Raw genomic sequence first — 13,645 nt, forward strand, 5'->3', positions numbered from 1 at the left:
ACCCAATTCAAGATTAGTGATACAATTCCTGCATAGCCTAAAAACCCCTGTACCTTAAATGACTGCAAACTGTCATATCTTGAAGTTTATGTAAATCCCCAAAAGGCTAAAGCAAAGTTAAGTTGAGGTTCCTAATCAGTATGGAGAATTCACCACCTATAACAGCTCTGCTCTGGCTGTTTAATGGTTCAATGCTTTCTGTCAGCCAACTGTCTTCTAAAATGTTCTTACCTACAATTTTGATTAAGACATAGTGAAAACACAATGTTTCCTGTAGCACACCAGGGGAACATGCAATTAGAATACTTACTAGATGAGAACCGTCCTTAACTTCTTGTACTTGCTGCACCTGCGGTTCAGCCACAACTTTAGTGTCCTGATCAGAAGTCATGAGCTGTCTGCTTTTTGGCTGCTCAGAGAGAACTTTACTGGTCACCTTTGTAAGCTGCAGAAATAAGAAGACAAAAGATTCTGTAAGTGGTTGCTGAAATTCCTGAGAACTACAGCCACTCCAGACACGCCACCCTGACTCAGAGCAAAGGCCCAAAGAACTTCCACACAATTCGGTCAGGATTATGCATCCAGAGAAAACATAAAATGAGGATAAAGCCACCTTGCAGATACACTCAGCTCCCAGTCACTGGCTGCCTTGGGATTAGAGATGAACACTTGCCACAGCACTGGGCAGGGAAATTCCACTGGGAAAGTTTCTCTTGATTCTCACCTTTCTTATTCAGACTGCATTTCAAATCACGACTTCTTCATCCCACCTGCAGACTGCACTCACTAAGAAGCATTTAGTCACAAACTAACCCTTCTTCTATAACTACTTTCATGGTCATTTTATCTTTGCAAGATTTAAGAAGCATGTTACAACAGTTCTGCTAGACTAGTAATGATCAACCAGTTCTTCTGCTCTATCATCTCAAAATCTTATTTCATTTGATTAAACAAGTAAAAAAACTCAGAGTTGAAAGTCTGATAGTGACATTGCTTTGAAATTTGATGCTATTATCTAATGCTGTTATTTTTAAAAGTTACCAAAAAAACAGTAAAAGCTAATTTAAAGCGTGAAGTCTTAAAGTAAATATTGAGGTGTGAAAAACAGGCTTTTTATTTTTTTCTTTTCTAAAAAGATGTAAAATGCATTTTCAGTTTTTTATTCACAGGGAATTCCAGTACTGTATCTGTAACAATGAATGAGAAAGACTTATTGCCTTCAAGCTGGTGACACCAAACATGCAATCTCCCTAAAATGAAAATGTAAAGATTTGTAGCACATGTAAATTAATGGTAATGTTCCATTCTTTAGGAACATAAGCTCCTTTTAGGCTACTTGACTCCAAGACTAGAGTTAAGACTTTCAGTCTAGAGCATTATGGCTTTGCATGAGTCTCCTTTACACTGTATTTTGAAATGGACAAAAGCAAATATCAAATGCAGCTGACTGAATATATTCCAACATTTTCAAAAAAATCACTATGTTCAGCTATAAACTGATTTGAGCACCTGTATTACAGAATTATGCAAATGGTATTTTATACATATAGCTGAGGAAACAAATATACTGACACCCCCAAGAAGATGAACATTTCAGCTTACACAAACAGTTGCTTATTACCTCGTGCTATTGATGGGAAGTTAGCATGAAAAGTATGTTTTCAAAAGAAATAAAAGTCCCTGTAATATTCTCAGAAGTTTCTTTTCTTAACACTATGTTTCTCACCCAAACTACTTAAGGAAGAAATGGCACAGACAAAAAAACACACTAAAATGGAACTTCCAAAATTACAGTATCCCTCACAGTGTTACACACAAATATACTCAGAGGTTATATAACAAAGTCTGGAATTCATTCAGGATATTTATATTTTATAAAATAACCAAAAACCATCCTCAGGATGAAAGCAATTTTTCAAAAGGAGTATTAAACAGCCAGACTCTGTGTTGCTCAAAGCCATGCACGGGAAGAGGTAGACACTTTAGCAGAGCACGAAGTGTCTTAGCCTCTTGGAGAACACTTCTGTTCACGTTTTTCAAAGAAATTGTGTTTAGCCTTTCAGAATTTTGGATTAATTTTTCTTTCTAAAAAGAGCCCAAGGCTCCTGACTCATTTCACGTTCACTGTGTGTAACCTCCACTGCTGTTCATACTACCCTTCATAAGCAAAAGGCTACTTTAGAGAAACACTAGCATGTTTCAGTCAGCAATGGTGGTATCTACTCAGCATTTTGATTCCCATATCCATCCCCATATTCACGTCAAGGTACCTCTTTATATCCTTCTGTCACCTATTTATCACACATATTCCCATTCCCTTCTAGTATCAGCCTGTCCAGAGCCATGCTGCAATCTCTTCCATCCTCTGGCACATTGTGTTAACACCAGAACTTTGTAAGTCTATGGATAAAGGAAGGGAAGGGAAACAGCTGCAATCATATGAATCTGTCAAACAAAAAGTAAAGTTCCACTACATATATGTCCTTGAAAGCATTTGCTGACTAGCCATCAAGCACAAAATACCCAGCTAAATCATTAATTGCAGCTGAGGATAGACAGGTTGTCAGCTAACCTGACATCACACAACTGCAGTGTGTACACTGCAACTTCAAATTCCTTGGGTAAGCCACCAGCAATTAGAGCAGCATATCACTCTACTGCTTTTCACAAGTCCCTTAGATGAGATTATGCAAGATGCTTATCACAGGCCAAGTCTAGATTGAAGCCATAGGTAACTTTGCTTACTCAGACTAATAATCATATTCTCATTAGACACACGGATTTGTTGTGATACACACCATACTAATACCACTCACCTTGTAAACAAATTATTTTTAGCAATTACAATGTCAAACCCATATATTTAAGTTGAATTTTGATCACTAAGGATCAAAATGGCACTCCAAAGAACAGCAATAAAGTAATTTGTTTGAAGAGGGTAAAACCTGCTTTCCAAATCCCGCGATTTTAACAATGATCAGCCTTTGCCTTTCTGTAAATGAGCAAGCCATACAGAAAGGTCCCAAACACAGAAGGAGGGAGCTTCTGTTGCAATTTTTCTTCCCTTAATACATCCCACTGCTACAAGTCTGCAGGATGTCAAGTGCTCAGCTGTAAAATCCCACTGGTTGTGAGATACCTCAAAACGACTCCACATGCAGGGCTGTTCTGGAAAGTTAATGCCACCTTTTCTACTACAGAGCTGCCACTTATTAGACTCCTAGAGAACAAAACCCACATGACAGCAGACTCCCATAACTATCATGTCAGAGAATGCAAGGGCTGTAGAAAAAGGCAGTGATACTTCAGGAAAGAGAAAACCAATAAAAATCATGGAATGTTAAAAGCTCTCCATATGACATGTTTTAGCATGTTTTTCATTAGTATTGATATATCTTTTCATATAAAAGCTTATTTATACAAACCACAATCAATAACTGGCAATTCTAGAAACCACAGGTATATATTCACTGAATATTTTAAAGAGTTTATCAGCTGAATTAGTGACAAGTTAAATGGAGCATTTTAATGCAGCAATAAAAATTATTATCCAATTGAAGAGTTAACTTGTCCATGACTTTAAGAGATACGGTTTACCAGTCAGCAGTTCAATGTATCTTTGCATAAACAAATGTTGCAGCAATAACCAGGAAACATTCAAGAGGAAAATGCAAGTTGGCAAACTCTTCTGGGATAGAGATAGCACTACCTAGAGCAGAACACTGAGCTATCACAATCAAATGAAATTTTTTCATCACAGAATCACAGAACAGTTTTTTAGTTGAAAGGGGCCTTTTGAAGGTCATTTAGTCTAACTCCTCTGCAAGAAGCAGGGAGGGACATCTTCAACTAGATCAGATTGCTCAGAGTCCTGTTCAACCTGACCTTGAATGCTTCCAGGGATGGTGCATCCACCACCTCTCTGGGCAAGCTGTGCCAGTGTTTCACTGATTTAGAAGCACCCATTAATTTCAATTCTGCAAATGCATCTAGTAAACCATTGTACCCTTCTGGCTTGCCATTTGGCCATCATGGAGTGATAAGTCAAATTCAGCAACTTGAGAATAAGTCTGTTCTTGACTCTACGACAGACATTTAAGTACTTATTTCTACATCTATCCCAAGAGAAACTGCCTAGCTTTTATTGAGATTTACCAAAAGTAGTCCAAACTTGATTTGTAAATAGCCAAGACAGAGAAGTTTATAGAGGAAAAAAATTTTTCTTTAGAAACAGCACAACATTCAACCATGTTTGCTTTCCCCAAAACTGTAATACACTGCTCCATCTGCAAAACTAGTAATTGCAACAGCAAGAGCAAGAGTGCCTTATTACTCCTTTTCTCATTAGTCACCCTTCACTTGCACAGATCTGTCCCTGTGGACACCTGGTGAGTGGTTAACCTGAGCAGTTACAAGAATATTTTCAGGAGGGACTGAGACCATCTGGTCAAGAAACATGGTTATTTCAGCCTACTGCAACATCCACAATCACCTTTCACAAACAGAAAGATATGGGGTTTGTTTCGGGGGGGGGGAGGGTTGATTTTTTTTTTTTTTTTTTTAGGTTTTTGTGAGGTTTTGGGGCAGTTGTAGTGTTTTGGCTTTTTTAAGGCTGACAGCATGGTTATTCTCCGTCAAGTATTTTCAAAGCCATCTAGTTATAAGAACTTCATAATTTCAGAAGATACAAACCAGCAATGGCCCACAGAATGACTACACAGATAAGTGCACATAACCACATGATCACTCTTGCCTGGGTGCCAAGCCAAGCAGAGCTGGGACGGCTCTCATCCAAAAGCCACATGTGTGTGTTAGTGTGGTGCCAACATCCAACTAACCTTTACACTGCATTTAGTGCAGGTTCAGGTATCTTAGTATGAGCAGAGTTAATGTGCAACTGTCTGAAGGTATTTATAAACACACTGCATCCACATGCACCACAACCTTGCAAATAGTTTGGAAAAGACATCCATCTCCTTGATTGTTACACAGCAAACGAAACCCCTACTGCTCTTGCTGACCTCCCTAAAAACCTCCCTGGGGTGTAGCCCCCAATCCTCCTGCTTTCACTATAGACATCTCTACTTTTTCTCATTCATATTCAAAGTGTGCTTTTCTGCACTCTGTTTCACTGTCTAGAGTTACTACAGTCTGAGTAGCAGCATGCATTCTCTCAATCAAATCAGTCACATAGATCTGTTATTTAAAAACATGCAAAACCCCAAACAATGCTCTAGGGCTGAGATCTTGCCTGCCAACTTTCAGCCCAGAGTAATCAGCCCTTAAAAAGAGATTTACAAATGCAAGTGCTGACAACTAACTTTCACCCTGCAAACAGCAACAGCATAAAACAAAAAAAGCTCACTAGAATAAAAGAACTTTTCACTGCTCTTCCAGCAAGTACAAACAAAAATAGATTTGAGTTTGGCTTTGTGCAGAATTCTTTCTAGCAAACATTTTAGAAACTTTAAACACAGATTAAGTTTTCACAAGGCTAATACAGAAATACACTTCATTTTAAGCTTTCTCATGTTACTGTTTTCCAAACAGAGGTACATCGCTTGACTTGAGCCTCATAACAAACTTCCACCTGCAAGCCAGAAATCCTCTCTCTACTGTGAGAGAGAACATTCTTTCTCACCATCTACCACACACTTGTGTACCTATGAGGGTCATGACACCACAGCAGAGGTAATCAGAGCTATCACTGACTCTGAAAAGTGTTAGCACCTGCTGAGGACATCACATAGGCATTTATATGAGAAATAAGAGATGCCTTTCCCAAAAATATGCTACAATTTTAATACATTAGCTCATCTTTAAATGAAGTTTAAGTTTTCTTTATTAGTTTCTCCACCTTTGTGAATAGCCAAAGCATATGTAATATATCATGAGTTAATCATGTTCTCAGTCCCAGTAAAGGTGCCAACTCAGATACCGGATATTTGCTTAAGCTTATACAGCATCATCAAGAAAAACTGGAAAAGCCCTAATCCTGAAAGGCTGAGAGTGTCCCTCTTAGTGTCATAAGCACTGATATAAACTTGCAATTTTCATCAGGTGCTTGTTTGAGGTTACTTTCAAAAAAACATCTCAGCTGTTAGAACTGACCCATCATCATCATTCTGCATGGGGCACATTCTGTAGATGAGTAACATCATCCAAGCTGTATCATGCCCACAGAGAAAACTTGTGACAGAACTCAGGGGTTTCCATCTTTCCCTTCAAAGCAGGAAATCAGTTTCTTTACAGAGCAGATGTGACAAGCAGTCTAGCTTTGAGGGGATGGCATTATTTAAAATAAAATATACTGTGAAGAAGTTCCATTCCCACAGCAGATACTATAGCTGTGAATAAGAAATCTAACAGCACCAAAAGCATATCTGTTTGTGGCCATCTCTGCAATCATCACTGCGCCTACATCAGTTGTAAAATCTCTATTACACAACAGCAATTAAAAAGCTGACATGACATAAATATTTAGTCACAGCATGTGTCTACAGAAGTCTTGAATTCACTACTATTAAAAATCATCACAAGGTCCTCAACTTGTTAAACTGCTGATTAGCTCAACAGCTGGGGAAAAAGTTGAAAATTCACCTCTGGAGTTTAGTGTTTAGACCCAGTGATTTATGCAAGTCCATCAGATGAAATTTCAAAACGTACAAGCATCCAGTGTACGTGCCAGCATGGTGGCTGGAAAGTTAGATTTCAAAAAACCCAAGAGAAGTACCATTGGATTTGTTTCAGTTTTCCTTCCTGCCAAGAAATTACTTATGCCCCAGCACTCTCCAGAATAATGCAACTTCTGGGTTCCTGAAGAGGAACATGGACCTAAGCACTGGGGGCAAACCTGCAAGAGAACACTTGGAAAACTCAAGGCACTTCAAAATGCACAAGGCCACCAGGCGTTAGCAAGAACTACAGTGTCAGAAAAACAATTAAACCTTAATGCTGTACCTTTTTTAACATCCTTCAACAGAAAACACAAATCATTTAGAGCTGCTGCACCTACTTCACAAGTTTGATTTTTTTTAAAATCCCTTCTGTTGTTTATAAGGTTGACAGCCTCCAAAATTGTTCTGCAATTCTATTAATTATCCCTTAAAATGTAGTCTCTCCTCTAAAAAAGGCTGAAATAGTAAATCTCGCTGTTTAAAAAGAATGCTGCAGTTTTTTATTTAAAGATCTATGAGGCATTTCTGTGTGAGACTTCCCGAGCAATTCACAACTCTCATCATTTACTGAACATTCCCACTCACACAGAAACCTGTGCTATGAAGAGCACATCAGAACTGATTACTCTGCAAGTCTGGAAATCCAGATCATTACAGTAATTAGCTGTTCAAAAGATGCCAAGCAGCAAGTTACTAAGCAAAGGCGATAAAATACCAAAGAAATCTGATACTGGTAAATGATAAGGACTCTGTACAGAGGCATACGAAAAACTCTTTCAGTAAAGAGCAAGAAAAATGGGAAGAGGGTAAAGTTACAGTTTTACTCAGCATCTCAAACAAGAAGATGATGTCAACAGTATACAGAAGATAACAGGATGACCTCCACCAATAAAAATTTATAATTATAATTTTCGTATATATTTTTGTATCATTATTATATTTTTTGTATCTAGCCTTTTATGCACTCTATTTTAAATATACATCCGTAACAAAAATTAAATAACTTCACAACACTCAATGGTCTCTCACAGAATTTCTGCAGCCCTCCTGCACACCAAGTAACTAAACATGCAGTTATTATCTGATGTGCACTCAAACATCACTCCAGAGATGGACCAAGAAGCCTGTGGCTCACATCCTCCTCAGTAATGCAATAAACCAGATGTTTAATGATATATAACCTAACAAAAACCTCACCATTTAAGAACACTAGGAGTGCCTACCAAGCAGGAATAAGCCACTAGGAAGACATTTTTATGCCTTATAAGAGTGTCATGTGCCTTGAAGACAAGAGTGATTGTGTCATGAGCAGTTTTCAGTTTGCTTATGGCTTGTTCTCAGTTTTCAAGTCTGAAGCAGCACTCTCTTGACTGCAGGCTGAAGCATATTACATTAAGAAACTCAACTCATTAATTAACAGGAGTTGCTTCATGTTGCACTTCCATCACAAAGCCACAAGCTTGTTTTCCTCACTGTAAGTGGACTAACAGCACACACCCTGCAGGTTATTCATAAAGATATATATTTAATTTCTATTATAACTATCATGTCAGATAAGATATTTATCAGATGACGATTTCAAAAGTACCACACTTAATTAAAATTCATCTCTCAACTCTCTGATTTGTGTATTTTCTAAGAAACCCCTCAAATGGCAGAGTTAAACTGTTAGCAGGTCAACCAAATCATGACAATTCTGAAAAGTGGAAAGCTAACTTAATATAAATTAATAATGATAGTAGTTCTCCACAACCTGCTCTCCATTGATAAGCTGAATGTAGAATTACACATTCTATATTCATTACAAAGGCCTACAAAGAGCAGAAAACATCTCACATTGAATGAAAAAGGTCTTTTAACTTTCTCAGGAAAGAGATCAGGAATTTAATACTCAAGTTGATTAGGTAAGTACCTTGAAGTATAATGATTTTCCACTAAAATGCTCCATCACTTGCCCTCCCTTACATTTGTAAGCATTTGACTTCCTGCCTACCTCCCAGCTCTGGTGCAACTTTTTACTTTTCCAGGACAGAAAACATCACCAGCAAGAACAGAATTTGAGTAAATCTGAACACCCTTTTCTCCAGTTAAACAGAGAACTACACAGTAGTTGCCTGCACATGCACTTCACTTCTGTGGCCACCAAAACAGCAGTAGAGGAGAGAGGACTCAAGCTGACTACCTGGTGGCATTAACCCTTCTGTCCTACTCTAAGAAACCAGAAGAGCAGAGACCAGTACTTCAGTTCTGAGTGGAACTCAACAGCTTAGGTCCACATCACTCTGCTGCTGCTGTTACAAAGCATCACCAATTAAAAAAAACCCCAAAACAACCCAAAACCAAAAAAGGAAAGTAAAGGCTACAGTAACATATCTGCAGGACCTCTACAACAGAAACCCCAGCAGATTGAACATTGCCTGTACTGAATTAAAAAGTGAAAGGACAGGCCAGTGCAAGCCACTGCCTCTTCTGCCCTGAAATAATCAGAAAACTAATTAAGCCTAAATACAGGGCAAACGATGCTTTAAAGTAGCTACTGAATGACAAGCTTGGAGTTGGACCCCATGCTCTGCACAGCATTTCATATCTGCCTCTGCTTCCAAAGTACATTTGGAATATATTTGTTAAACATGCCTATCCATAGAGGCAGACTAATTCTTCATATAATCTTCTAAAACCAGCCAGCCTAAATAATGACTAAGTATATAAATCCCCTTATATTTATGACTAACATGGGTTAAGAGAAACTGCGAGATGTGATGGAGGCTCCTTCCTTCAGCAGGATTTTTTCTTTTTTTCTTTAATTAATATATTTTAATAATCTCATCAGAGCATAGGCATCATGTATTATACTAATGCACTATTCATACTGATTTCTTGTAACATTCCCATCCACCTACAAGGCAACAGCCTATGTTCGCAGTGTCCAGCGCAGCAGGATTCTCATCTGCAAACACAACTCACAGCTGAGGCAATGCAAAGAAAAGTCTTGGTATTTTTACTAATATGCATAAATTTAACTGCTAAAAATGTTTACTTTCTACGCCAGTACTAATTCTAGATGTTTTAGGGTGGTCTTTGATAGGCTAATTGGATTTTCTCTGAAAGTCAAAGCTTTTCAATAACTTCAGAGGTCTTTATGCCAACAAATTAGCTGGGAGACTGCTCCAGGCTTTTAATGAAATACCAATATTTAATATCAAATACTGCTCACTGATCCAGAAATTGTCATTTCATGCAAATGTTAAATGATGGGGAAAAAAAACTGATGGAAAGCATCACAAAAGTATGTTTCTAAATTTTAGCACCATCAAATACAAAACCTCACCTAAACCAACTATCATCCATGTTGCTTGTCTGCACTAATGTTACATGAGTCAAAAACTGCACAACACTTCCATACACACAGAAAGCAGAAGAGCAACTGATTAGAAACAGTAAATTGAATTGGTGAGAAAATTCCAGCTTGCCCTGGAGTAGACAGAGCAGGAGCGAATACCTGTTAGCACTAATGACTGGGTTTCCCAAAAACTTGCTCATTCCTATACTATTTTTAAATAGTCATTTACAGAACACTGCATGGTAGCTTAAACTCTGGAACTCTTAAAATAGGCCTGTATTGCTCTTTCCCATAGCCAACCAAAACTTCATGAGGAGATGAACATGGATATCAGAAAATAGATTTATATTCTATTTCATTCAAACTACTCTCTATTTTGACAGGTATCTTATCTGCAGCAGCTAAGTTTACTCTGGCACTCTGGACACCAAGTCTGTCTCATCCTACCATACCTTCTCTGAATTCATGCACACATGAGGAATGCTTTTGCAAAGACATTATCTTGCATAATAATGTATTTTCTTTGTTTCCCTTCCGTCCCCACATAACTGGCCTGCTCTCATTTAACCAGTGGGGGGGGGGGATGTTTGGTATTTGCTTTTCTTTAATGTAGCTTTTGAAGGGAAGTGTAAGAATTATTTTCCTATTCCTGTGCTGAAGGAAGCAACAATTAAGCATGCTAGGAACTCACACAGAGCAGTGAAGTTTAAGGAGACTGTTGCACTTTCACTGTGAGAGACAGTTTCAGTCTAAGATTCCTGACTTGGAGCAAAAACTAGAAAGATTCTGAACTTTGCTGGATAACATACCAGCACCTCAGCATGTCAGGCTCACTCTGAGTGGACCTGTCATTTCATAAATTCTGTTTGTTTAACAAAACAACTGCCAGTTCTACGATATTTTACTAGTTGCTTCAAGTTTTTAAAGCTAAGAGGCAGCAACTGATGGTCTTCTCCCAGTTCTTCAAAGAAACACTAAATCTTCAATTGCTGTAACACATGACAAGGTTCCAGGAGGTTTAGCACTTGCTTAGAGGGAACAAGTTAAATGTTGTGCATGAAGAGTCCGAGTTTGGCAATGCTGGGAACAACGAACTTCCTTGTTTCAATTACTGAGTGTTCCTCCTTGCGATTTACCAATATCAGCTCTGAGTTTTCCGCATTCTTCACTTCACTGCTAACCAAAGAGTGGATGAAGCACTCAGAGCCTGCCTGTGACTCCAGGCAGGACACTTGGCAAAGGTGAAGGAAACAACTAACCCAGCTTTGCTGGGCAGGATTTTATGAACAATATCTTTCTCAGAAAAATTCTGAAGTTGGCAGAAGCAGATGCAGCATTTTATGATGAAAGACAAGACTAAAAACACCATTTGAAGATATAGGGTTAATATTTAGTGCAGTTCCAAGGGTGAGGTTAGAAGTCTAACCTTCTTTAAAGATCTTAATAGTCTTATCTTGGAATATTGCTATTACTTGGATTCCACTTTTCAAGTCTGCAATCAGCGTTGCACTTAAGCAAGACGAGGTCAAAAGCTGCATATGAAATTTCCAGGATCCTTAATATTTTCAGTACTTTGAATTATTATTTAAGAGACACATACAGACCTTCAAAGCCAATTTGCCAGGTTCTTTATCATGGCATTCTGGGACCATACAATAAACTCCTAACTCAGGGAAGCAGAAATCCAACCCCACGGATCTCAAATTCAAATGCACACAGAACTAGAATTCTGGAAAAGATTTGATGCAAGCCAAAGGGACAACCATTACAGTCCTCCTGGCATATATCTTCCCTCACAACAGGCCTGAGAAAACTAGGAGAGAAGAGGATCTATACCTACCTAAAGTCCAAGTGAGAGGCATATATAACCACATATGATGTTGATAATGCCAGTGATAAGCAAAAAGGTACAGAGGCAATTTTTGTTCCAACACGAATGTATACAGCAATACTTGACAATACAAAGACTATTTCAATAAACAGTCATTCTGCAAAACAAACAGCCTGGGATGAACTCCCCTCAATCTCTGGAGTTTCATTTTGGCTTTTTTTTCAGATGACTTGAAAAGCATTCATTGACCTAGAATGTTTAAGTTTTGAAACATCTTCAGTCCCAGTCTAAACTGAAATTTAACTAATTACAGAAGAAGCATGATTTAACTGTAAGGTTTTGTAAAAGTAAAGGAAACTGATGTTTTTTGCTAATGATTATTTCATTAACCTCTTCACCAAAAATAGAATTTAACTCCAATAATCCACTCATTTAAGTATTACTTCCTCTTTTAATAAAGGCTACCATCCTCCATTGCAAGCTTCACCGAAACCAGAAGCAGCTCCTGCTTAGTTTTAAATCATTGTATGAAAGACTATCACCTCCTGGGTGCACATTTGTTCACAGTTAGACTACCCCACCTTCCTAGAGTATCACTGTAATCAAAACTACTGGTAATTCAGGTTTTGACTCACAGTTAAAGGATGGACTGCCAATATCTTAGCTTGCATTTAATGACAATAATTTTTCCTTGCAAGTCAAAATAACTGGGCACAGACCCTTCTAAAAATTTCACTTATTCCTGAATACAGTTAGAATACACAATGATAACTAAGAAAATTATATTCATAATATATAGACTATAAGCTAAGCTGTAACATATGTTCATTAAAAACAGTCCCTTCCCTCCTTGATAGCATAATTTTTTTGACATTTGTTATGAAGAATTGGACAAGAAGCTTTAAATTTGAGCAGGGACACAAACCCAAGATCCTGGAGAGATGCCAATGTAGACAATGATATTCTGACCAAATTGTTTGCCTTGCTGCTTTAAACAGCCACATGGTGACCATTTTCTGTCCCTCTCTGTTGGGCAGCAACAACATTGAATGGGAATGAAACTCTGAGATAAGACTGCAAATTCTGCACATACAGGTAGCTCAGCACTTGAAGTAACTGTGACCCTGTACAGTCTTCACTTCTGCTCCACTTTTTAATTCCTAGAACAAGAACCAGAAACCAGGAGGATACATTCAAACATTTGAGCATAAACCCTCAGCACTAGGGTATGGAAAAGCAAGCTACTTTGGACATTGGCCTGTTGATTCATCAGTTCCTTGTTTGAACAACAGTCAGAGTCAGACTCTGTTGTGGGGCAACCTGTGACAGCACCACAACCTGTGAAAATACGCATATGGATACCAACAGTGACCGAAAACAAAACCATAAAGCTGCCAAGAGTCATCACTGTAAAGCTTTCAAACCTTTCATTAGGTTTCTGCCAAATGAGATTTATGAAATGATTTTTTTTCTCAACATAGTTACTATTTAACTAATATTTTGTTTCTCAGGTTTCCCTGTTGGATCACTGGCATCCTGTAACTACAAAATACTTTGCTTAAAATGGACTGCAGAACATTAGCTGGGCTGAGAAACACTGATAAACACTTTTAACAGAGTAACAGAAATCTACAGTGTTTGAAGCAAGTTTGCAATTCCACTAACAAGACAGATGAAAGTCCGTCTTATGAATAGTACCAATAAAGTATTCACTATTGTTGGTCACTTCCAGAAGTCAATAAGAGAGAATTAACCCATGCAAAAGGAAAATATTCTTTAGATACTTGTGCAAAAAAC

The 13,645-nt window shown here is 38.0% G+C and overlaps 1 protein-coding gene across 2 annotated transcripts in view; it reads right to left on the reverse strand.

Moving 5' to 3' along the window:
- LARP4B (La ribonucleoprotein 4B) overlaps window positions 1–13,645 on the reverse strand; it is a 55,962-nt gene that overhangs the window by 37,104 nt on the left and 5,213 nt on the right. For both annotated transcript variants that reach the window (XM_050970668.1, XM_030230069.2), the window contains one exon: window positions 311–445. In XM_050970668.1, the coding sequence (XP_050826625.1) occupies window positions 311–391 (81 nt within the window). In that variant the 5' untranslated portion in view covers window positions 392–445. The remainder of the gene's footprint in view (window positions 1–310; window positions 446–13,645) is intronic.

The sequence above is a fragment of the Serinus canaria genome, chromosome 2, assembly GCF_022539315.1.
Source record: "Serinus canaria isolate serCan28SL12 chromosome 2, serCan2020, whole genome shotgun sequence".
NCBI lineage: Eukaryota > Metazoa > Chordata > Aves > Passeriformes > Fringillidae > Serinus > Serinus canaria.